Here is a 26073-nt window from a genome sequence, read left to right as displayed (position 1 = left end):
CATTCATTTTGAAGAATCAAATGCTCAACCCTTTAAAAAATTTTATTTTTGCTGTACAAAATTGAATCAAATAAAAAAAATGGTATTACTCTAACACTTATTTCTGACTTACTGGTCTTTTTATAACATGACAAGAGGTACCATTTTTTAAAAAAGTTACTTCAGTCTGAGTAATTTAAAATCAATCCATATCTGAAATGTGTGTTATTTCATCTTTGATGTCTTTAATTTCAGCTTGGACTATTGTTAAATTAGATATTTTTTCATTTAAGAAAGCAATTTCCTTCTCTCTTTGGAGTAAGTCAGTAACCAACCTCCCAATGCGTAGTGTTAAGTCATTTACCAATGGTTCCAAACGGGAAAAATCCTTCTTTAGATTATACACCTTTGGTTTTAGATCATTTGCAAAAGTCACTGTCTTCAGAACTTTAGCTCTGTCACTTTCTAAGCTTAAAAACATATCTGTGTGCTTGTTAAAATCATTCTTTAGCTCCGAAAGTATATTCTTAACAGAGTTAATTCTTTGTGAATTTTCAGATGCTGTCTTTCGGAGCATTGCTGTTCGGTCAATGCTACTTGAGAGAAGATCACCTATGTTTTTTACTGTATTTTTTTCTACTTTTTCTATTTTTTTTTCTAGTTCTTGCACAGAATCCGTCAATGATGTTACATCAGTTACCAAACCCGAAATACGTCGTATATCTGTTTTTATAGTTGTAATCTTGAGACCAACATCTTTTGCCATGGAAGTTGTACTTAGGTCTACTTTTGTAACATCTTGAGAAAGAGTTGTCAAATTATTTTTCAATATGTCCTGTTTTTCAGTTATCCTATTGGACCAAGTTTTCACCTCATAAATTTCCTCCTGTAGATGCCTTAGATGAGCGATTATTTGAAAAGACTTCAATTGTTCCATGATAGCTTCAGACTTCTGACACTATAAGAAAATATACCACAATAATTAAATTGATTAAAAGCTTAACATTTAAAATTCAACTTAAATTTTGTTATTTTTAACCACAACTTCACTGCTCCTCTGGAAAGCATTTGGTAAAGATGTATTAAGTTTATTACTAATGAATAAGAAGGAAATATAAAAGATCATTGGAAGTGACATTTTTCTGTTGTTTTTGTACCATCAGTCCTCTAGACAGTGACAAAATGAGCTAAAATGTTAGACAATGACTTGTTTTTCAGTGGCTGGAGAGGGAGGAGGAAGCCTCCTTTAGATGAGCTTCGGTAGATTTGGAGGGGGGTTAGACAAGGCAACATAACTTCTGAAACACAAGTTATTTATAGTTGTAAGATGTGCTAGAATGAAGGGACCAACGTCCAAGACTATGTGTATACACTTTATTGTTCCATTACTACTATAAATAATTACCTGGGGTATCTATCCATTAGACCTTGAATAATTCAGTTAATTCTTAAGTTCCTAATATGTTATTAGGCATACGTAGTGTGAGAGATACAAAGACATGTACAGCTTATGTTTTTGGCTTCAACTCAGTTTATTAGTTTAGTAGAGAAGACAGACATGTAAGCAAACAAAACAAAAACTATCCAAGGTTCTAAAATTCCATGATTCCAAATACAAGTGGTTCTCAACTCCTGTATGTTTCAGAGCTGTCCTCCTTCCTCACCATCTCCATTGTATACTGGTATCTGAATTGTTTTGGTTTAACACCGACATGTTAACTGATGAACATTTTGAGCCGCAAAAGTGCCTGGCAACATTTCACGTTGTAGTTTTTGTTGCTGGTGTGTGTTTATATAGAGGTATTGGGGAAGTTGAGTTACTGTATTTTGAATACTTGAAATTTTATTGCATTGTGCCATAAGTTAATAAAATTTAGATGAAAAAGGGAAAATTAAAGTGTTAATTATAGTGAGAATGTGGATCTCATAAAGGATACAAAATTGAAAATTAAATGTGCTCCAGTTTCATCCATGTTATCACAAATGGCAAGATATCCTTTCCATAGCTGAATATATAAATCTATTAAAGTAACACGTTGTACACTTTAAATTTACACAACGTTATATGTCAAATATTTATTCAATTAAAATAATAAAGATAGGAATTGTCAGGTAAGACTATTAAGCTTCAATCAGAAGATTAAGACTATGGATTGTGTGTTCAACTATGAAGAAAAAAATTAAAGACAAATATAAAATATATTAAAGCTTATGTCCAAAGATACATATCCATCGTGATTACATGGAAAAAAGGAATTCCAGTTATAATGTGTAAGTCAATTGTTTGGCTTTTGCACATTTTTCAGCTCATTTTCTAGGAAAGCATTGTTTTAAAATAGAGATTGTCTACAGTTTTGTACGAATCAAAACCAGTTTGATTCAACATTTGCTAGTATGATCAAGAACAGTCTCTGCTTTCACAGTTTGTAGTTTGGGGAAAAACTATCAATAATGGATTTTTTAAAATTCAGAAAAAATATGGAATAAAAAGCAAATATGCAGGCCTAAAAATGATACGCTGTTTAAAGACATCAAGTTTTTTCCAAACTGATTGTACATTTCTTCAATATGTTTTTCATGAATCACTTTTCTTAAATTGCGTTTGCTTGGTTTACTCAGCTAAACTTTTGAGATTTTGGTAACATTACTTAGTTTTGTTTAATGCAAATAAAAATTTAATATGCCTGTACTATTACTTTTATGGCAGCTTTAAAAAGGAGCAGCTATATAGTTGCAAAGGAATGACAAGCTGTTGCCTCATCATATATGTTTGGTTTCAAAATATAGTTTAGGATTTCTCTCCTCAATAGGTTTATGCTACATTAATTACTGGTGGGGGAGGTGGTCCCCAATTTTTTTTGAGAGAGAAGTTAGATTGTAAAAATGTTATTGTGGGTATGACAATGAGAAACAGCCAAACAGGAAGGAAATCAAGTAGTGACTGCAAAGCCGCCTTTTAAGGGAAACGTTTTGCAATAGTGTATTTGCTGAAAGGATCTCCAAGGGTAAAAGGAGATGGCTTATTTTTATGTTTCATTACTAGGTTATCATTTAGTAATGTATCTACTCTGGTAGAGTAAATGTAGCTTAACAGCGTTACACAATTATGGCACCTCAGAAAGAGCTAAGTTTATTCTTAGAAGGATCAGATAATTAAGAAACTGCTAGCAAGCTTTGTTTCACTTGGTAGCTTACAAAAGGAATTTATCATGAACTTCTGTTGATCTGCACTAAAATACAAACTCAATACAGTATAGGAATAGTCTAGAAATTATTTTACTTAATTATTTAAAAACAGTACTTATGGCTTGTTTAAGCTACTTGCCCAGGATGGACAGAAGAGTTGGAGAGTCTTATCAGTAGCTCAAAAGATTCAGCCAGTAATTTGAATATTTACCAAGTTCCTATACATATGCAAAGTGCTAAGCTGGATGCTGTCCTGTAATGGTTAACTATTGTCTGGGTCTACAGCACTGCAACATGGTTGAAAGGAATGATTTCTGTGTCCAACTGATCTTCCAAAAACTTTCCTAAAGGATCTTTTAGGAACTGCAATAAATGACCTGAAAATTGTATTGATCTCTAAAATCTAAAACCACTTAAAGCCAGAAGGGATCTTAGATTATTTGATACAATACCTCATTTTACAAATTAAAAACAGCCCCAAAATCAGGTGCCCAAAACAGTTAGTGGCAAAGCCTAGATTAGAAGATTCCCATCTAGAGCTCTTTCTCCACCACTGCTTTCCCACTCTTCCCTAAACATTGATTCCTTCCTATGCCTAAGGCCCAAACAATTTCAGGTCACTTACAACTTTTGAGTGACTTACAATCTAGTTTAATGGTAACATGGCAGTTGCCATTTGGCTTCCACCAACTTTGGCTGAATTAAACAGATTTTTAAATTCTCAAGATAGTTCCACTGACATATTTCTCGTGATTTTTTTTTCTTCCCCTGGTTGAACAGCAGCAGGTTTCATTAGAATAGTGGGAGGTCAGTGGCCTCTGCAATTGGACAGACCCTGCACTATGATTGCAAGATTTCTTATCTTCCTGTATTTCAATTTCCTCATTTGTAAAATGGGTCTCCATAGCTAGCAAAACTGTGGTGAGCATTAGTAATAACACATGCAAAGTGCATTGCACAAAGACTGGGATATGCTAGGTACTCAATACATGGAGCCTGTCAATATGATGGCGATGAATGGAGACCCCTAGCGGTGACATATAATAGGCTCCAAAATGTTAGTTCTCTCCTCCCGCGATGTGTAAAGCTGGGATGGAACACTTTGATTTGAATTAAATTAATAGTTCATAGCTGAATAGATACTGGGTGAATTTGCATAGCTTTTGCCAACTGTGCAAATATGAACTAAGTCTATAAAGAAAAGTTTTTTTGTGTGTGTGTTTGGTGAATTTACAGCATCATTATTTTAAGCTGTGATCAAGATTATGGATTCACACAAAGGTCTACAATTATGTTGAGATTAAAAATAATGCCATTAACTTTGTATCTTAAGAGTTTAATTTTCTATGGAAACATACAGGCTAATAAATCAACATTTTTCTTTATAAAATATAAAAGTACACTTAGTCATCAGCTTCTAATCATTAAACAAAATTTAAGGCGATATTAACATAAAGATACATTGAAACTTTACATCCAAAAGTTAAAACTTAGGCGTCTGTTTTATAAGTGATTTATATGTCTTAACTAAAAAAATTGGACCCAGTACTTTCTCAGAAATCGACTGATATAAAATTTATTCTCAATTACAAAGATACAAAAAAAGGTATCTTAGAATATGGTAATCTTTCCTAAATATAAGATTTAATATTTGGTACACAGGGAAGTTTTTGAAATTTCAAGTATTTGTGTTGAATGTGAAAAACAGGAAGACAAATTAGGTACATCTGAAACTCTCTAATGACAACTTTTTATAAGGAAACCTCTGAGTAAAGGAATATATACATGTGTATATACACATACACATAGCTTTCTCATGAAATACTTGGAGAAAGGCAGTTTTTATTTTCCTTGTAACAGTCACTATAGAGCACAGTGGCCATCTGTTTTCATTTATTTTCTGTAACCATTACTATGATATATACAATAATAATAATAATGTATCAAATATGGTGATAGGCCAAAAAAATAAAAAGTGAAGAGTACAAGAGATTACATCTGCCCTGACAGGACAAAGGTTGAAAAAGCAAAGTTCCAGCTAACTGTATAATCTATTTTATTAGCATGAAAATAAAAGGAAACAAATAGAAGTTTGTCAGTGCACACAGATAAGAACTTAGACATTCAGAAGTCAAGAAATTTAATGTTAAGATTCTAGAAATTAATGCTATGCCCTTTGATAGTAGCAGTTTTCCAGGTTATTTTTTTTTATGACCCATGGCTGTCTACCACAGAACTTTTGGGGATTTTTCCTAAAATGTACAAATTTACATAATAAAACTACCTGTCCACAACTAATTCTTTTGTAACTGACTGCTTTCAAGTTCTTTGTGTTTAATTCCACTGAAATTGCATTATAAAACTGGGACTACAGTTGGTTATTGGTAAGAAGAAACAAGAAAGAACAGTACTTCCATATGCAGTTGACTCTGTTTTCAACAGCAAGCTTGGACACTCTTGACACATCAGTTTACCAATAAAAGTCTTATGTGCTCCCCCATCCTGCACATTTCTGATGATCATTATTAGAAAATTATGTCTAGACCTTTGCTTAATCTCATCTCAGTACGTCCATGTCTTATTCCTTGTGACTCCATTATATAATTTTGAGTAAAATAAAATCACTATGTAAAAGAAATTTGGTTTGGTAATTAGTTTGGGGATTCTTTAAAATAATGACATACTTTTAATTAACCATAATTGTCACCATTACTCATTAGGCTGTTTTTTCCTCTTTAAAATAGGCCACAGGCTCGTTGGTATATTTTTATTTTAAGTAGAATACGCATAGTTTATCTAGAGATCATGTATCTAGCAAACTCAAGAGTCTGCAACACAGTCAGAACCTTAAAAAAACAACACAGGTATACAAAAATATTCTGAAAGTCCATACTTCAAAGCATACACACTTAATTTGTAGGAAAAGCGTCCAATGAAAATATATTTACTCTTATTTATAAATTCTTACAAGTATCTATAACACAGTTTAGAACCTTAATAAGAAGGAAAAATGTTTCCTAGGTGCCACAGTTTTCAAGAAGTGCATATTAATTCATAGCAAAGGACCCAGGCTCTCCATCAAGCATGCTATCTTTTATTTTAGACAAAATTCCCATGAACTTGGTTGTGTGGATTCTTAGCCTGCAGTCAATTACAAAGGAAACGAAGAGCTGGCTGAGACTGGCACATTACCAACTGACCTGACAGTGGGTTACCTTTTCAGGTGACAAAAAAGGGGTATGAAGTAGATATAAGGTTTGAAATATAGCAAACTGGGGTCATTTAGTGAGGAGGTACATACTCCTAGACACATTAATATATTTGGGTCAAACAGGTGAAATTCATGATGATGCCCATTAATTACTAGAAAAGCATTTTATAGTATTAATATTACTTTTAAAAGTAGACAAATATATACTTTAGAAATATTTCTATTAAAATGGTTAAAATGAAATATTTTATTGCTTAAAAAGATAAGCTTTGATTATCTGGATAACCCATTTGTGTGGACATCTCACTTCTTTTCCAACAATGTAGGATAAAATGAGGCAATTTATCAACACAAAAACACAGAACAATTTATGTATAATATGGTTCATCGAAATAAATGTAGTGCATTTAAAAATCACTATCAATTTCTTTATTTTCTAGATTATAGTTTTCTAAAGTCCCTTTTTCTTTTGTACTTGAATATACTACAAAATCATGAACTTTTCCTTTCAGAACATCCAATTCATTTTGCATCTTTAATATGCTATTATCATACTGAATTCCTTCAAGGGTTTTCTGCATTTCCATTATTTCAGATACTGCTTTCAGCATATCATCTTCCATATTAAACATCTGAATAGTTAAGTCTTCCATTTTCTTTTCTGTCACTATCAGATCCTGAGAGACTCTGAGAACAGAGCGAACAGCACTTTCAATGGTTGGCAAATGTGTCTTGCATTCTTCAACTTTGGGTTCGTAGTTGGCAAGTTTATTCGTCAGGTCTTCATCTCGGGCAAAGAGAGCATGCTGTTCCTCTTCCAACTTTTCCACTGCTTTTGTATCAGAGTCAAGCTGCTCCTCTACTCGCAGAAGATCATCTTCTTCTTGTCTTTTTACTGTTCTAATATTTCTTAGCGTGCTGTCTTCCAAATCTTTTAGCCTTTCAGTGAGCAATTTTACTCCCTGTTCAGCTGAGTTAATTTGGACAGTAATTTGAGAATGTACATATTTTGATTCTGATTTGAAAATGTCTGTATTAACATTCATTTCTTCTAGGCTTCTCTTCCAGAAATTCGTAACATTCTGGAATTTCTCATTAAGGCTTTGCATCTTTTGAGTGAGCATCTCTTCACTATTTTGAATGTCACGCATGATACTTTGGAGTCTGGATAGTTCCTGCTCAAACTGAGTCACCAAAGACATGGACGATGTAGCTTCCTGCAGGATACTTTCAGTAGACTCAAGCTGCATTTATAACACAAAACAATTCCCAAGGCTACTTAATAACTTTTCAATTAGGGAAACACACTTTAACAATCACATTCTGAAGATGTCTAAAATATCCAAGTATGTCAGAATCATATTGACAAAAACATTTATTACTTTAACATACTTAAAATATGTCTTAACAATTTTAAACAAATTTAAAACCGATTAGCACCATAATTGTTGAAACATATGGTAGAAACATATGTAGAAACATGTTTCTACATATGGTAGAAACATATACATACACCTGAACTTGTAATCCTAAATATTTGCACATTTTCATGGAGGGTATTCAAGTGAAAAATAATGTTAAAGGATCCGGAAGTATATCACATTCCCCTCTTTTTTACTCTAATGGAAAGCGACTTAGTTATCATTTTTATGGTTATTTGGCTTTTTTAGAAAGTGTAACTTAGTTATAAAATTTAACTTTGCTAAATTCAAAGATTATGGAAGAGTTTCTGTCTGAAAAAAGAAACCATTGACTGAACTCTGCAGAGAAGGTACCAGATCAGATCTTACAGATATCACAAAGGCAAAAATGAATAAAAAACCAGTTTAGTGAGACAACTCATGTTAAATAGTAAAGTGTTCTAAGTATCTGCAAATTATGGAGAGCTCCTGGCTTGTCCTAATATGTGTCCGGAAAATAGAAGGGCCAGATGGTGGACCTCTCTTAGTCTATACTCACACATAGATAACAGCCATAGAGACTACAAAAAGGCTTAGAAATGAATATTATTACGTTTGCAGCATTGTATTGAAGATATAATACTGCACAAAATACAGTTCTGCCCTCAAGCAGCTTAGTTTAATTAGGCAGAAAGCCAAGTCTACATATTCAATGACGGGAAGAACTACGGGAGCACTTACAGGGGGCATCCAAACCAGAGTTGGATGATCAAGGAAAGTATTCTAGAAGTATTGTCTAATATCTGCTTCTAGTTACTTCCTCTATAAATCATCCTACACACCACAGCCAGATTAAGCTTTTTAAAAAACTGCTATGCACGTTATGGTACAACATGAAAAACCCCACAATGTTTCCTAATACTTCTAAGATGAAGTGCCAAGTTCCATAATCTCTCTATATGCTATTCTTCCCTCCTCTTTGCTTAGCTAAGGTCTGTCCTTCCTTTAAGGCTCAGACCCAATCTCAGCTCCTCAGCCTGAACTCCTATAGCACATATTGTATTATGTCTCTGCCACCTATTTGGCACTTAGCACATGTAATTCAAGAAGTTTTGAGTGTTCGCTCTGTGCCAGACCTTGTGCTAGACCCTGTATATAAAATATATAGTATAGCCTCTGGCTTTACAATTTGAGAGTGGAGCTAGTGCTTTAGATTTTTTACATCATATATTTTGGAGTACTAATAAGACTCATTGAGTGTCCTCTGTTCAATTATTAGTTGGTAGGCATATAGAGATAAAAGAAATGGCATTTGCTCTAAAGAGCAGTAAAGGAAACGAATTAAAACAACACACACACAAACAAATCACAATAGATTATGATGCGTGTCATGACAGAATTAGCCCTGGAAAATGGATGCTGAGAGGAGAGATCAGAAGTCTGGAGGTCAGTGAGGAAAGGCTTAGAAGTGACTCCGAAATCTGACTCTTTAACAGACTGATGAATGAGCCAAGTAAAGATAGGAGAGCTTCTAAGTTCCTTAGGAGAAGAGACCATGTCCTATGCATTTTTGCAGTCCCCTTATCTCAGGGTATAAAGAATATGTTTTTTGATGTTTAGTAAGAAGAATGGCCATAAACCTTCTGGGCCCACCCCAATCAAGACCTGAAGCAGTTTCAGGTGATAGTTGGGAACATGTGCAACATTACTGAATAATACGAGGCCACTTTGAAACCTTGTTTAAAAATTATTTTAACGTACACATGTAGCCGTAATACATGTTGCTCTAAAAAGCAGTTCTGAGAAATACTTGTACATTGGTAATATGTTAGGTTGAGTTGTCTTACTAGCAGCATTTTGAGGAGGAAAGCTCCTCTTCACCTAAGGGAATTTCTTGTTTGGGCTGTGCCTCAGAGCATCACTATGAACTGGAGGCAATATCCGCCAGCAGACCCCAAAGGTTGAAAAGATCAACTTTTCAGGATAATAAGGTCTCAAGATTTAATCTGCGAACATATACTGACTAGTATACCACAAGAGCTAGCATTTATGGGCTGCCAATATATTCTAATAGTTTTTCATTTTTAAAAAAGATCTATTATAATACCTTAAATTTATTATTGCTTGAAAGTTTTCAAAGAGTTTGCATTTATACTATAGCTCATCTTATCCTTATAAAAATCTTGTTATTCACATTTAACAAATGATGAAATGGAGGCCAAGAGAAGGTAAAGTGATTTTTCCAAGGTCACAGTTGTGATGAGAGCCCACGTCGAGTTGTTTTCCCCTCCCACTGCATTATGCTGGCTATTAGGGTCAGTTTTGTGAAAAGGCAGCCACGGTTAATCTCCTCCTAAGGCAGATTGGAAGAGAGAGCTATGCAAAGACTGAGTATTTTTTGGATCCCATGGTATTATTAAAACGTCTATTTCAGAAAGCATTTAATTGCTACCAAAATTTTCATTTACAAAGGAAATCTTTCTCCAACTTTTGTTTTTAATAGCTTTTAAGTACAGAAAGTGTCTATCTCCTGGAATTTTTTCTATCATTTTGTTTCCACTGAGGGCCCCCAACAACTACAAGCAAAACCAGATTCCAACTTGAGTCCTAGGTCAAAATACCAACTCTTGCAGCTCCTTCTCAGAATCCACCCCCTTCGCCCCCCGCCCCCAGCAAGCTCAATTGAATCCCCTGGCATGTTCGAGCAGATGCATAATTTTCAGCCCATGGCTTTTCTCTTTTGCACTCAGACCCTCTATTTGTTTTTGGCTATTTTTGTAACATCCTTGCTCACCCTGGTACTAAGTACAAGTCCTTGTCTACCTTATGGCATGAGCGAAGGGTTAGTGAGTGAGTAAATGAACAAACAAGGCATGTTTCCCAGTGATAGCTTGGGCCCTACTGTGTTTCCCCAAAAATAAGACCTAACCAGAAAATAAGTCCTAGTATGATTTTTCAGGATAACATCCCCTGAACATAAGCCCTAACGCGTATTTTGGAGCAAAAATTAATATAAGACCCAGTCTTATTTTTGGGGAAACACGGTAGTAGAGTAGCCAGGTGAGTCCCATATGATGCCTTATTGATTATAGCAGACCCTCTCCTGAGAAACATGGTAGATAAAAATTTTTTGTCTCACATTTTTAAGAATCACAGAAATAATGCACCTGCATTTGCAGCTTAAAGAAACACAACAAAGACACAGATTTTAATTTTCATTTAGCTACAAAATCAGTATTTATTTTTAGGTTAGTCCTTCTTATATGCATATGTATATGTGCTTACCAAGTGGAAAGTAAAGAAAAAACACGGATGGATCTTTACTTTTTCTGTTTTAATTTTATACCTAACTTCCAGCCATATTTTCAATGCTCTAGATGCTTGATATTTAAATAGAAAACTGAGGTCATATTGAAATGAGCATATCGGTCTTTTTAAACAATAACATTTGTTATATATATATATATATATATATATATATATATATATATAAAATCCTTGCTTTTCCAAAATGTAATTTAAGTTTAAATTGGACTGAAGGGAGAATGTAAAGAGGTACTAGGAAGTCCAGTGAGTTAAAATAGTAATGGTCTAAAAGGCAGGAAAAAAGAATTTTATGAACTGGGGCAGAAGAGTGATAGTGGGGAAGAAAAATGGGAACATCTCCACAAATAAGCCAGTTTATAATTACCTTTTCTGAAATTAAACTGATTTTACTTTGAAGCCCTTGGAATTCCTTTGTTTCTATTTTCAGTAACTGGTATTGGTTTTCCACCTTTGCAAACTTTTCCGACTGCTGAAATACAAACCTGGAAAAGAAAAGAAAAATCACTACCTCATAACTCATACCTATTTAAGTATGAATTTTTTTTTTTTTTTTAAAGATTTTATTGGGGAAGGGGAACAGGACTTTATTGGGGAACAGTGTGTACTTCCAGGCCTTTTTTCCAAGTCAAGTTGTTGTCCTTTCAATCTTAGTTGTGGAGGGCACAGCTCAGCTCCAGGTCCAGTTGCGGTTGTTAGTTGCAGGGGGCACAGCCCACCATCCCTTGCGGGAGTCGAACCGGCAACCTTGTGGTAGAGAGGACGTGCTCCAACCAACTGAGCCATCCGGGAGGCAGCTCAGCTCAAGGTGCCATGTTCAATCTTAGTTGCAGGGGGCGCTGCCCACCATCCCTTGTGGGACTCGAGGAATTGAACCGGCAACCTTGTGGTTGAGAGCCCACTGGCCCATGTGGGAATCGAACCAGCAGCCTTAGGAGTTAGGAACATGGAGCTCTAACCACCTGAGCCACTGGGTCGGCCACATTAAGTATGAATTTTAAAGGAGTATTTTATACCCAAACATAAATTCTGGTATGGGGAGTGGCAGCTTTTATTAGTTTATTTCAGCCAACATTTAGAAGTCGGCTATGACCAGCGGTTTACTGGAATACTCATGCAAAGATGAGTGAAACACTGCCCCTGTCCAAGTTCACAGCTCAGTGAGTGAGATGGTGTGATACCTGTTATAGATGTATGCACAAGAAATATTCTGGAGGAAGAAATATGAATTATTTAGAAAAAAATATGTGATCTCTACTATTTTCCTCAAGGCCATATTTGGTCAGTAGCTATAAATTAAGTGTTTTTATACTGAAATGTAGAAGCAAGGGTTATCTATATTTTAAAAAGTATTTTTTAAATTAAAACGTAGAAGAGAAAAAAACGCAGTGGAGTGGAAGGCAGAGAGGTGATGATGATTAGAAGTTGCAAGCTAACTGAAGTCAAAACTATTGAAAACAGGAGTCATTGTCAAAATGACAACAGAACACATATGCAGTGCAAGGTGTATAACATGCACAATTGGTTATGCTAAAAAATACAAGTCATATAGGTGTACTTCAGATGTCCTTCTAAAATTGGAGTGCATTTTTCATCTGGTAAATAGTAAAGGGTAGAAGCATAAAAAACTTATCCCAACCTTAAAAACAATAAATGGACTTTTGTGTGGATAGAACTTGAAATAAGCAAGCAGAAAAGAAATGCTGTGATTCTAATACCATTTTGGTTCATTTACTTTGACTCAGTTCGTTGGGCTCAGAAAAAGCAGTTGAAATTCTTTGTGTATTTATTGAATCATCAAAAAGCAGTGGAGAGCTGGCCGGTGGCTCAGGCAGGGTTGGAGCTCCGTGCTCCTAACTCCGAAGGCTGCCGGTTCGATTCCCATATGGGCCAGTGGGCTCTCAACCACCAGGTTGCTAGTTCGATTCCTCGACTCCGGAAAGGATGGTGGGCTGTGCCCCCTGCAACTAAGATTGAACAACTAAGATTGAAAGGACAACAACTTGACTTGGAAAAAGTCCTGGAAGTACACACTGTTCCCCAATAAAGTCCTGTTCCTGTTCCCCTTCCCCAATTTAAAAAAAAAAAAAAATCTTAAAAAAAAAAAAAAAAACCAGTGGAGCAGAACCACATGAAGTCAATATCTAAATCAGAGTACACAGACCAGTGGTTCAAAAGCTGCACTGCATGTTGGAGTCACCCAGCAGCTTAAAAAAAAACTGATCCCTGGGTCCCACTCACAGAAATTCTGGCTTAACTGGTTTGGGATGTGACATGGATATTGTAAATTTTAAAAGCTCCTCAGGTTATCTGAGTGCTCAGTAAAGTGAGAACCAATAATTGACAGTTTTGCGCAACTGACTGCTGTTGAAAGACAAACATTTAAAGATTCCTAAACTCAATGGAGGGGGTGAAAGACTTCTGAGCTTTGTGCATCATTGCAAAGGTGGTGATGTTTCAAACTCATAAATGTCATTAGGCTAACTGTTACTATAAAACTGTTAAAGCAAAAATGGATGTTTTGCTTTTTAAACAAATGTTTAAAAATGTTGGATGAAACAAATTTTTTTTAATGATGGCTCGTGTCTATCCTATAACACTGAATTAATTAAGTCCAGGTTACATAACTAGTACAGGCTAATTAGATTTTTCTAGTGTGTGCTAATATGAACTTTTAAACAAAACTTCCGGTTATTAGAAAACACCATTATCCTAATTTTCACAGATGGATGTGTGAGCTTAATTCTGTTTTGATTGGCTGTTTCCTTCTTGGCTTTTAAGAGATTCTTCTCAGAATACAGGCTTATCTGAGATCAGCAGAGACCAGGGATAGAGGACTATTCTAAAGAAATAAGTATGATTTCAGGGACTAGTTTTATCACCTATTACTCCACAGTATTACCTCATGGATTCATCCTATAAACATTCAGAATAAAAGCATTTATTATAAATAAGACGTTTTGTGAAGATTGGTCCACTACAATAATACATCATTATAGGACTTTCCATTTTATTAAATATTTTTAATGTTGTCTACCTCTGCACTTCTCTTCAAAATTCAGCACTCATTAAAAGCTTGAAGAACACTGCCATGTTAGGGGAAATATCATCTCTGATGATAATTTGTAGGTGTTTTTTTTTTTCATGGTTAGCTTCTCACGAAAAATAAAGATACACCACTGCTACATGTGAGTAGTGTATGTAAGAAAAAACAAGCATGAAGTTGACTTAGTGCTAGTAATGAAAAAAATGAAAAGTGGTTTGTATGGTGCTGAGTTAAAATATATTTGTCATATTTTTCACTTAGATGTGCCAGATATTATTCTAAGTGCTTTATAAATATTAACTCTTTAACATTAAGGAAGATGATTTTCTAGAAACCAAAAATGCTGACAGAAGGCAGCATCAATTCTGAAAAACTTATTTTTAAAACTGGCATCCAGATTAGTGGCCAAGGTGCTTCGGTTCCTTTTTTGACTCAGAGGCATTTTCTAACAGAAGCTGTTCAAAGCCTCCTTACACCTTATCTTCCCTGGTTTAGATAAGACAATTAGGGTCTGCTAAGGACTACAACTTCTAGTTGAAGAAAGAAAAGGGCTATAAATAGTTCTGGAGTAAGAATTTCTATTTCTAGGATCTTGGCCTCTTTTTGGATTAATATCAAAGGGAGGCATGTATGTAGAGCTAGACAACTTTGGCTCTGCATTTACTAGCTGTATAAACACCGTGGGCACGTTTTATTTATCTTTGCCATAGTTTCCTCACCTGTAAAGTGGGGATACTACTACCACTTAGTTCATAGGGTTGTTGTAGAGATCTAACAGGTTCTTATTTATAAAGCTCCTAGATAGTGCCTAGAGCATATCACATCAGCTATTCTCTTTTGAAGTGCTCTGTGCAACTGTTTTCCACTCCTCTGACAAACCTATAATGGTACAAAGGATCAGGGCTCCCTTCTACTGCCCTTGATAGAAGCCCCAGGCCTGTCTGCCATTGAAACCAGGGTTGGGTTTATAGCAAATGAAGGATGGAATGGATGGATGAGACCACTATCAGGAAGAAAAGCATTCTGTTTTGGGGCTTCTTCTCACTATCATACTTGTAGGATGGCCTGCCAGGACTTTATGTTATGATGTATTATTTCTGTTTACTTTCTAAACAAGGATCCAAAGACTAAAGGCCTGAAGACAGTGAAATAGTGATGCCTTGAAGTCCTCCTTTGAGCAGTGGAAGGGTTCAACCGTTCCTACCCCTCAAATTTAATCTAAGTGTGAGAGGATGGATAAACTGCTAGAAGTACAGATAGGCAAATATTTTTATGTTGTATTTTAACAACCAGGACAGTGTCAGTACAGTAAGCATTCAATAAACATTTGAAAAATGACCTTTAGATGCTTAGTATGTGTTCGAGAGGTGAAATTTTCAATGGTGTTGTTATAATTCTAGTGTGCTTTTAAGTATTTTGAGATACCAAATGTTTTTTTATTTAGAAAATGCTTGTAAATGTCTTAGCAGAATTTTTTATTCCCAAATTTACTATAAATATTTGCTATAAACAGTGACTGAAGTATTTATACTTCATCTCTTGTGGCAAAAGATTTTACAAGAGCAATTAACAGTCAACTATTTTAATAACAATCATAAAATCTGCCCATTTTTAGAAATAATCTTTGAGTATTGTTTTATTATTTTGCAAAGACACAGTTCAAATAAAATCTTCCTACCAAATGTAACTTGTTTGTGTCTTTACTGCAGGAACTAACTGAAAATTCCTGAGCTAAAGCTTCTGCTTTTCAACAGGTTTTTCCTTAACAGTTTTGTGGACGAAACAGGATTCTGTGGAAAGTAACCTCACAGGGTGATCTGATCATAAATTTCTAACTGGGCAGGTCAGGATGGGTAGTCACACCCCAGGTACGTAACTTTTTTAGTAAAAGGTTTATCTTTGCCTTAAGCAAGCCATGTCCATTGTTTTTGTGTATCTAGGCTAACACACCTTTGAAATAACGAACCTCAAAAAAGCACATAATCTTGTTAACCATCCTGTAATCAAATGCCCACCTTGCTTTCTCCCACCTTCGTGTAATCTTCCTTACAATCCCTTAATTTCAAATGTATAAAAGAAACTGCAGAAGTGTTCTTCTCCAGAGCATCTGAGATCTTGCTTCCCAGCAACTATCATCAGTTTTGGCTCAAATAAACTCTTAATAAAAATTATCTACGGTTTTGGATGTTTCTTATGTTGTCAGATTCCTATCAGTGTTTTTCCCCAGGACAATAACCAAATTATTGAAAAGCCAAACATTTTGTGATAATTCATCTCACATGAATATGAATCTTTGGATAATTAATGAGAATTAATAAATCCAGTAACTAAGACCAGCTATATAAGGTTCCAGAGAGAAGAAACACATATCTTTGAGCATACTAAGTTCTATTACTGATTAACTTTCCCAATACAAAAAGGGTCTTTTAACTTACCCAAAGAAAGCCATGCATTTTAAGATAAAAGAGCAGTTTATTTAAAACAGTAAATTCAGTACATTTATTCTTCTAACATAAAAAAAAAAATTCCATAAACAAAAATAACATTATTAGTAAATTAAAATGTTTTTGGAAGAGAACATTTAATAACCAGCATTTCACATTATTGTAACAAATCTTTTAACTTCAACTCCGGATGAGTCACCACTAAAGTATAATCCAAAATTTACTAGTATCATGAAAATGTTCTAGACTGGAGGACGTCCAGAGTCTCTAGAATTTGATTATTTCTGAAGATGAGTTAACTATCTTCTAAATACTTTAAAAATCAGTGAAAAATGGAGGGAAAGTCTAATTTAAAGAGTCAGTCTTGTTATTAAAATGAAATGGGTTATTCCTAAGAATATACTGGGGAAAATAAAATTAGTAAGTTGGTTTTAGGTTATTTCTAATATGAACTTTTCCTGACATGACACCAATATATCACTATTTGCTTGGTTTAAAAATTATATTTAGTTTTAGGTGAACACAGGTGCTATACTTTTGTAGATTGCGAGCACTAAGATTCAATCTGTAGCTTAGGAAACAACCTTAAACTCACAACGCATGCACATTGACCAAAATATGAGAAATCCTCCAAATTTTGATGTAATCATTAACGTTTGCTGCTTTGAGATAATGAATTCTTTTAAGGCTGCAAACATTGCCATTAGGCATTTATAGCGTTGGGCAAATTTGTCCCGGACAAATGCACAGCGGACTGGAAGTAAGGGTTTATAAAACTGGAAAGCTTCCGACGTGTAGCAGGCGCTTCATACAGTTTGGACAAATTAGCATCTCTTAAGAAATGGCCGACTCATTCCCAAATCAGCCTCAACTCCAGCTGAGCTATCAGAGCACTAGTTACTAGTACAAAGGAAAAATGAGTTACAAGAAACGATCGAAAGAAAAAAAAAATCGGCTTTTCTTTCTTGGGGGTCGAGTCAGAACAGAGGCCGTAAGTTTGAGGATGCAGAGGCGGGACCCGGAGAAGAGCGGGGCGACCACCGGAGGCCCGACACAGGGCCCAGGCGGCCTCACGTCCACTTACCAGGCCAAGCCCAGGCACGTCCCCAGCGACAGCAGGCTCACGCCAGTCCGGGGGTCCACCCAGCCTGCGCCTCTACGATCCCGGGCCTCGAGGTTCTTCCCGCCCTCGCTTCGCTTCCCAAGATCCGCGGGGGCTCCCTTGGGCCCCGACTTCTTCCGGCTCTTCACCTCGGACATGTCTGGAGGTCCTGAGCACGACAAACCCGGGGCGGCCTCTACACCCTGGGGGAGCTGGACGTGGCCGCCTTGGTCTCAGTTGGAAGCCTCGGCCGTGACCGCGCCCCCGCCCAGATTTAGCGCCGCCCAGAAACCAGCCCCCTCCTTCTCCCTGCCATCAATGCTGCTTCAAGGCGTCCTCCGGTCTTCAAGTTCCTCTAGCTGTGACAGGTGAGGACCCTACCTTCCGCTTCCTCTGCGTTAATGCTGTAGACCTGAGGAGATCATAGTTCCCCGGCACGTGCGAGCCGTGGGAACTCCAGGGGGCGGGACGGGGCGGTGTGGGGCGGGGCAGCTCGCGCCACGTCGGGCGCGCCGCCGCCTCGGGCCTCCTCTCACTGGAACGCGGCGCGTCCCCGTGGCTTAGCTGCGCCCGCTGGGGGGTGGGGCGAAGGGCGCTTCCTTGTGCGCGCGCGGGCACAAGTCGGGGCGGGAGCGCGCGCGGCGGCGGCAGCCCCAGCCGGGCTCAGTGTTTATTTGCATACGCGGGCTCGGTGTCCTGTTTGGGCGGGCTGGGTGCATTTTGACTACTCGGCGGTCCTCAGGCAAAGAGGGGGAGGTGCAAGTGGACGCGGATGCTTTCTTCTTGGGCAGAAGGGGTGAGGGAGCGGGAGGTGGGGAAATCAGGGCCCTCAGTGGCGCCGGGGCGCAGGGGTTCAGCTACTGCCTGAGGGAAGGAGCGACAGCCCGAGTGACCCTCCTCCCTTTGTGTCTGGGGTGGCGTCCACCGGGAGGGCGGCTGCGACCCCGGGACTGTGTTGTCCGCCCGCCGAGGTGACGCCTACCTCTCCGGGGGTCGGAGGTCCGCGGAGGTCTTCAGGTACCGCAGGCTGCGGAAGCCCAGGTAAGGCACCTGGAGACCCGGATTTGTACGGGGGCTGCGCCCAGTGTCCTGCATTCCCTTTCCGAAGCCTCCGCTGCCTCCCCCACGCCCATTTGATTTCCATTTCTGTCCCCATAGGGCTGCTCTTCTCAGTGAAGGTTTGTACGAAGGTTTGGGTAAGTTTGCGCCTCGCTTTTCTCCCGGAGCCGGGTTCTTTGCAGGTTCAGTACCGAGCTTAGGGACTTAGAATTCTGGGACAAGGAATTGTCCGTCCTATATCAGGAAGAGAAATTAAAGAGGAAGTAGTTAACTATTAACGGTTTCCTGGATGAAATTGCCCTTCTTTCTATTTCACATCTATGAAGAGTTTTGGGTTCTCATTTTTGTGTGGTTTCAAAAGTGGGACTCTGAGAATTTGTTCAGAATACTTCAATTTGTGCGGTTTAAAGTTTACGTAATTGTAATAGGACTGGGTAAACTTGGACATTAGTTTCAGGTTGTCAGAGTGTCTATTTGCTAGGCTGTTGGCCATAACCTAAAAAAATTCATTTTTGTTTTGTCAAATGGAGTTTTGTTACTAAAAGTTAAGGGATGTTTAAATTGAGATAATAAAAACGTTATTAACATTTAAAAAATACAATAGTCTTGATTCTAGTCATAACTTTTTCTTTTCTCAGTTTCATGCCAGTGCTGGGCATTTTGTGAAACTTGACAAGCTAGGGAAATTCTCTACTTCCCTATGCAAGTGCCACATTTGGTGGCGTTTAAAAAATATATAGTTATTGAAGCTTAATGACTATTGCTTTTCTTTGTGCAATCTAAATTACTTGTGCTTATATTTGTTTTTGCACTTTGACATCACATCCTAATGAAATTTCTCTCTTCCATTAGATTGTGAATTCCTTCAGGGTATGATTTTAATCTTCTCTTTAGACTCAGGGCCTGGCTCATAGGAAGGTTCAAATGTTTATTGAATGAATACATTAATAAACACATTTAGACACTGTAATACCTTGAGTAGAGTTCTGTTAATGTTTTAAAAACTTGCAAACATTCTGATCTGTGTTTTATACTCATGGAAAATTTTGCGTTGTATTTTAAATAAAGTCAGTAGAACCTTAAAGTATTATTCTGTAAAGAATGTTATTCTTTTTTTGTGTTCTCTTACTCCAAGAGATGACATCAGAGGGTATTTCCTGTTGCTTTGTCATACTTAGCAGCTCAGCTGAAACATTAGTGGAGTGAGCATATGAGAAATGTGTTTACCGTTGAAGACCTAGAGCTTGCACCCACCTTGAGGAAGAACTAATACTCAATACCAGCAATGCTCTATTTAGTCTTATAATGGATAAATAAAACAAGTTTCTAAACACTAGGACTTCAGTATGATCATGTTTATAAAATATTAAAAAATTATTTTTGTTGTAAAAGTGAAAATGTGCATTGAAAAAAAGTAAGACAATATAGAACAGTACAGAAAAAGGGGGAAAAAAAAACCCCAGTTTTGCTACCTTAGAAGTAACCCAAACATTTTGTTGAACAGACCTCTAAACATCTCTTTGTATTTATATGATGCCAACACACATTTTATGCTGTATCTGGGAACGTATTTCTAATTTTTTCAATCATCAATGTGTCATTAGCATCTTTCCATGTTGGTACTTGGAAATGTGTTTTATTTTAAATGGGTGTATAATATTCCATCGTGTGTGTGTGTGTGTGTGTGTGTGTGTGTGTGTGTCTGTGTGTGTGTGTGTGTAAAATAGTTTTTTAAATCCATACTGTTAATTCTTTTTTGTGGGTATTTTTGCATGTACATGTGAATGTCTCCTTGAGGTAAATTCCTAGAAGTGGCATTTCTGGGTTAAAGAGAATGTGTATTTTAAACACTTCTGTATCTTATATTGCCTTCCAGAAAAGTTGCATCCATTTTGTACTCACCTCAAGTAATACCTAAAAATACCCATTTTTCTCACACCTTTAAAAGCATTGGGTTTTACCCATTTAAAAAACTTTGCGAAATCTTATTTTCTTTACATTTCTTGATTACCAATGAAGTTACACATCTTTCATGTTTTTATTGGCCTGACAAATATTTTGATTTTTTTGGCTGTAGCTGAGGTTGACAGCTCAGAGAGAAAAAATTGAGAGAGGATGGATGCAAAAGCTCGAAATTGTTTGCTTCAACATAGAGAAGCCCTGGAAAAGGACATCAAAACATCCTACATAATGGATCATATGATTAGTGCTGGAGTTCTAACAGTATCAGAGGAGGAAAAAGTGAAAAATGAGGTAAAGCTCTCAGAGGCAGTCTACGCTTTCTTAAACATTTTTAGAATTTATTTCAGAGCTTATACCGGTCTCCACTAAATTGTTGCAGACATGTTCTTTGTAGTATACTAAACTACTTTTTTTTTTTTTTAAGCCCACTCAGCAGCAACGAGCAGCTATGCTAATTAAAATGATACTTAAGAAAGATAATTATTCCTACATATCATTCTACAATGCTCTACTACATGAAGGGTATAAAGATCTTGCTGCTCTTCTCTCTGATGGCATTCCTGTGGTCCCTTTTTCCAATGGCAAAGATTCATTTGGTGGAATAACTTCATATGGTTTGTATCCATAATACCTTCTATCACATTTGTATCGCAATGGCTATATTGCTGCAGTTTTGTCTTACTATAGATGGCGTCTGCTGAAGAGACTGATCAGTTCACTGAAAAATGAATGTGAAAAAAAATGCATGTGAAAAATTTTAGCTAGGTTTTCCAATTTACATGTTTTTATTTGCATCTGTATTAACTCTGACATTTTCTACCTGCCCAGGGAGCTATCTCCTGCTGAGGTGGTAATATACATACCTTAATTTTTGGAGATAGACAATTTGTAGGCCTTTATTTAAGTTCTCCAGTTCTGTGTTTATCGAGTTCATGTGTAGGAAAGAATAAGGATCTTTAGAAATCTATATTCTTGAAAGGAATTCCATATTCTTCACTTTTACACTCTCCTTCCCAATCTTTAATATGAGGAAAAGAGATTGGAGAATCAGAGAAAAATAGGGTAAGATACAGATGGAAATTTCCATTGTCTGTAGTCATCTTGAAAGGTATATATTTGCTTTTATTCTGGGTTTTCTGAGAAATCAGAAAGTTGAAATTAATATGCTAATCACATTTCTTACTTCTGGAAATTCTGAGGTTAAGGCCTCAGCCTTATTCTCTTGGGTTTTTATGGTATTACTTGAGTAACCATACAAAGTTCTCTTCATTTATGCTTGTTTTGTTTTGGGTTTCAGTAAGGACAGTGCTGTGTGAAGGAGGAGTACCACAGAGGCCGGTTGTTTTTGTTACTAGGAAGAAGCTGGTGAGTGCAATTCAGCAGAAACTCTCCAAACTGAATGGTGAACCAGGATGGGTCACCGTGTATGGAATGGCAGGATGTGGAAAGTCGGTATTAGCTGCAGAAGCTGTTCGAGATCATGACTTCTTAGAAGGTAAGTTTTGATTACCATGTGTTACGGGCTAAGGAGATAACCTTTAGGTATTGGATTAGTTCTCTGTTGCTGCTGTAACAAAGTACCAAAAATTTGGTGGCTTAAGATAACTAACAGTCTATTATCTTATAGTTTTAGAGGTCAGAAGTCCAAAATAGATCTTACTAGGCTAAAATCAAGGTGTCGGCGGGACTGAGTTCCTTCTAGAGGCTTTAGGGAGAATCCTTTTCCTTGCTTTTCTAGCTTCTAGAGATGGCCTACATTCCTTGGCTCATGGTTTTTCCCTTCATTTTCAAAGTTGGCATTGCATAGCATCTTCACATCTTTCTCTTTCTTTCTGAGCTTTGCTTCTGTCATTCCATATCCTCTGACTCTTAACCTTCTCACCACACTCTTATTAAGGCCCTCATTGGGCCCACCGGATAATCTGGAATAATCTCATTTTAAAATTCTTAATTTAATTGTATCTGCAAAGTCCCTTTTGCCATGTTAGGTAACATTTACAAGTTCTGTGGAATAGGATGTGGATGTTTTTGAGGGACTATTATTCTGCCTACCACAGGCATGATTAAATTTGGATTTTATGGATCAAATATATGGTGATGGAAGGAGAACTGACTCTGGGTGGTGAACACACAATGGGATTTATAGATGATGTAATACAGAATTGTACACCTGAAATCTATGTAATTTTACTAACAATTGTCACCCCAATAAATAAATAAAAAAAAACAAAAAAAAAACAAAAAACAAACAAAAATTTGGATTTTATTTTCTACTTAGCCTGTCACAACGAGGCTTGGGTAGCCAGATCAATAAACTTATACATTATCGGGTGGTGCTTATTATTGGAATGAAGCTACCGTGTTTCTCCGAAAATAGGACCGGGTCTTATATTAAGGTTTGCTCCAAAAGACACATTGGGGCTTATGTTCAGGGGATGGCATCCTGAAAAATCATGCTAGGGCATTTTTTCCAGTGAGGTCTTATTTTCGGGGAAATGTGGTAGTTCTCTTGTATCTTAACAATCGAGGGTTGAAAAAGGGTTTTGAAAGGTTGTTCAGCTTATATCCCTGCCCTTCAGGCAGTACTAGACTTATACCCTCCTGTCTGTTGTGGCATGGAGTGCTATAGGGAAGGAAATTCTTGGAAACTCAGTTCCCCTAATGACTCTCCCAGTGGGTGATTCTCCCATGTATTTGGCATCCTGTATTAAACTGTTAATTCCATTTCTGTAATTAATTACACGTATATCAGTTGCTTATCTTTAAAAATGAAAATCTTTAGTAACTTGTCTATTTTATGGTAAGCCCCAAGAAAAAGCCCCAAGGAGTCGACTATAGCAACTGATGGATTTTTATAGGTGGGCTTTATTGATTCATTTGCTATCTGGTGACTTACTTTTCTTGCTGCAGGTATTCATGTGTTCAGTAATACTTGAGAGCCTGATGTGGTGCTTGGCACTGTTTAGGGTACTGGGGATCCCAAAAGACAGCACAGTCTGTGCATCTAAGGAATTCACTCACATACTAGTAGGGGAGATAGACATTAAGAAAATATGATATATGTGATAAATTGAGCAGTAGAAACAAGGATAAGGTACATAGTTAGAACAAAGGAAGGGAGCGTTATCTGTCTGGGGGAAGAGGGTGGATTGCACAAGTTTCCTGAATGAGATGACATTTTAGCTGGAGTTTGGAGGAAGAATAGAAGTTTTCCAGGCAGTCTAGGTTGGGATGGGAGAGTAGGGAAGGTGGGAAGGGTATTGGGTAGTTACTGGAGTGGAGAAGGGCATTCTGTACAGCAGAGGATTTAGGACATTCAGCAGGTATGCTGCTGATCTTAATGAGTCTGGTAGGTTCTCAGGGTGTTCGCCAGGAATAGTCATGTAGCTCCCTCAGTCTTTGATTACCTCCATTCATTAGTGAGTTCCAGGGGAATCTAAAGACAGTTCCGGATTTCTAGTTGTAAATAACTTTCTTGTTTATAGCACAAATCCGTGGTTAAGACAGTTTATGAGATGACAAAATTAATGGAATGAATGATATACTTCTAAGAGATTTAGAAAGATGGAAGCTAGGGGACATCTATTGTACACACCTGGCTTCATGTATACTTCACAACCTTTGTCAGCAGTATTGGTCATACTCTTGTTGGAAGTATGCCCATTTCCTAAACCCTGGCTTTCCCCCTTTGTCGTTATAGAAAGTTTCCTGGGACTCAGCTCTATGAAGATCCCAGGGCCAAGGCTTTATTTTTATTTATTTACTCTTTTTTTTAAACCTCTACTGCAAAGTTGATCATCAAAGATATCTCAGGATAAAATTGGTTTAAGTTCCTTTAGTGTGAAAAACTGGGTTTTTCTTTCAATATTATGATGAATTTCCTTTAAAATATATATTTATAATACACTAATTTATAGTGTGAAAAGTGAGCCGCTCAACTGAATTAAAATTACTCTCTCAATTATTGGGGTGAATTTTCCATTTTAGTGGTTAAAATTGACCATCAACTTGGGAATTAATTACCCAGGAATCATGTTGTGTAAATTGTGGTCTGGGAATAGATTTTAACCATTTGGTTTTGAGAAAATGTCAGAGATAATAGCAGTTGTCTGGTGCACAGTGAACTTAATTCATATTCCTCATATGCTTTTGTGAAATCTTAAGTACAGAGGATTTAGTCAGTCATATTTTTTATTTTATAGCCCATTGTTATATTAGGTCTGTATAAGACTTAGCTTCTCGCTATATTTATTGCCTTTTAAAAATTTCCCAATATAGATGATGTATTATAGAATTGTACACCTGAAACCTATGTAACTTTGCTAACAATTGTCACCCCAATAAACTTTAATTAAAAAAAAAAGATGTAAAAAGCAATTTCTTATTCTCATTTCCCTTCTCCTCTAAGGAAAAACACCTATACGTCTTCTCTACACAACTACAACACTACTTCATTTCTGACACCACGTGTGTGGGTTTTCCACACACCCCGCAGTTCTTTAGCACCAGCTGGGTATCCTATGATTTAAACTCAATTCTGACACTTACCTATCTGGAGATAGCGTCAGATCGATCCCACAGAGTAAGGGTTCAGTTCCACAAGACTGCCCCCCCCTCCGCCCCCCTTCAGATGCTGATTACAATTCCAGATTGTTACTTGTGCTTCTGACCAAACGGCTATAGTATAGATCAGAGGTTCCCTCTCCTTGGGTTTGACTAATTTGCTAGAGTGGCTCACAGAACTCAGGAAAACATTTTACTTACTAGATGACTGGTTTATCATAAAAGAATATAACTAAGGAATAGCCAGATGGAGGAGATGCATAAGGCAAAGTGTGTGGGAAAGGGCTCCGAGCTTCCATGTCCTCTCTGGGTGCGCTACTCTCCCCACACCTCCATGTGTTCACTGATCCAGAAGCTCTCGGAATCCCACCCTTTTTTATGGAGGGTTCATTACATAAACATGTTTGATTAAATCATCGGGCATTCGTGATTGAACTCAGTCTCCAACCTCTCTCCCCCTGAGTTTTTAAAGCGTGGAAGCTTTCTCCAGAAGCCGTCTACCTATTTTCTGTCCTTCCCAAGATTTCCTTGATGCGATTAGATAATTAATTGCTAGTAGGATCAGCCTCATGTGAAAGTAGGATGGGGTTAATTTTCTCTGAATAAAGGCAATTTTTCTCTGAGTGAATTATAGGTACAAGCCTCATTCAAGGCTAAATTGCTCCCTCTTGTGCCCATAGTCAAGATGTTTAGATTCTTTCAGAAACGTGGAATTAATACTTCAGTGTTTAACTGTCATATTGTGATGGTAGAAGATTAGCAGATCAGTTGGTCATTTGGTCTCTTTGTCTTTCCTT

General features: G+C 37.0%; 2 protein-coding genes across 3 annotated transcripts in view; one reads left to right on the top strand and one right to left on the bottom strand.

The window, feature by feature from the left end:
* Positions 1 to 24: 24 nt before the first annotated feature.
* On the bottom strand, positions 25 to 18120 carry IKBIP (IKBKB interacting protein). 2 transcript variants are annotated; one of them, XM_019732175.3, is made up of 3 exons: positions 17675 to 18062; positions 11468 to 11585; positions 25 to 937 (listed from the first exon to the last, which is right to left on the bottom strand). In XM_019732175.3, the coding sequence occupies exons 1-3, from the start codon at positions 17848 to 17850 to the stop codon at positions 182 to 184; spliced, it is 1050 nt and encodes a 349-aa protein (XP_019587734.3). In that variant the 5' UTR covers positions 17851 to 18062; the 3' UTR covers positions 25 to 181. The 2 variants fall into 2 exon arrangements, with proteins under 2 accessions (XP_019587734.3, XP_074182289.1); XM_074326188.2 differs by lacking the exon at positions 25 to 937 and adding an exon at positions 4486 to 7620 and having other exon boundaries at positions 17675 to 18120.
* A 382-nt stretch (positions 18121 to 18502) lies between these two features.
* The window catches only part of APAF1 (apoptotic peptidase activating factor 1), a 66053-nt gene continuing 58482 nt past the window's right edge, over positions 18503 to 26073 (top strand). The window contains exons 1-4 of the mRNA XM_019732132.3: positions 18503 to 18733; positions 20829 to 21004; positions 21138 to 21327; positions 22011 to 22208. Of these exons, the coding sequence (XP_019587691.2) occupies positions 20867 to 21004; positions 21138 to 21327; positions 22011 to 22208 (526 nt within the window). The 5' untranslated portion in view covers positions 18503 to 18733; positions 20829 to 20866. The remainder of the gene's footprint in view (positions 18734 to 20828; positions 21005 to 21137; positions 21328 to 22010; positions 22209 to 26073) is intronic.

Source organism: Rhinolophus sinicus, chromosome 1, assembly GCF_057876585.1.
Source record: "Rhinolophus sinicus isolate RSI-liver-muscle chromosome 1, RSI-T2T, whole genome shotgun sequence".
In the NCBI taxonomy this organism is placed as follows: domain Eukaryota; kingdom Metazoa; phylum Chordata; class Mammalia; order Chiroptera; family Rhinolophidae; genus Rhinolophus; species Rhinolophus sinicus.
This window is presented reverse-complemented; position numbering and strand designations above follow the sequence as displayed.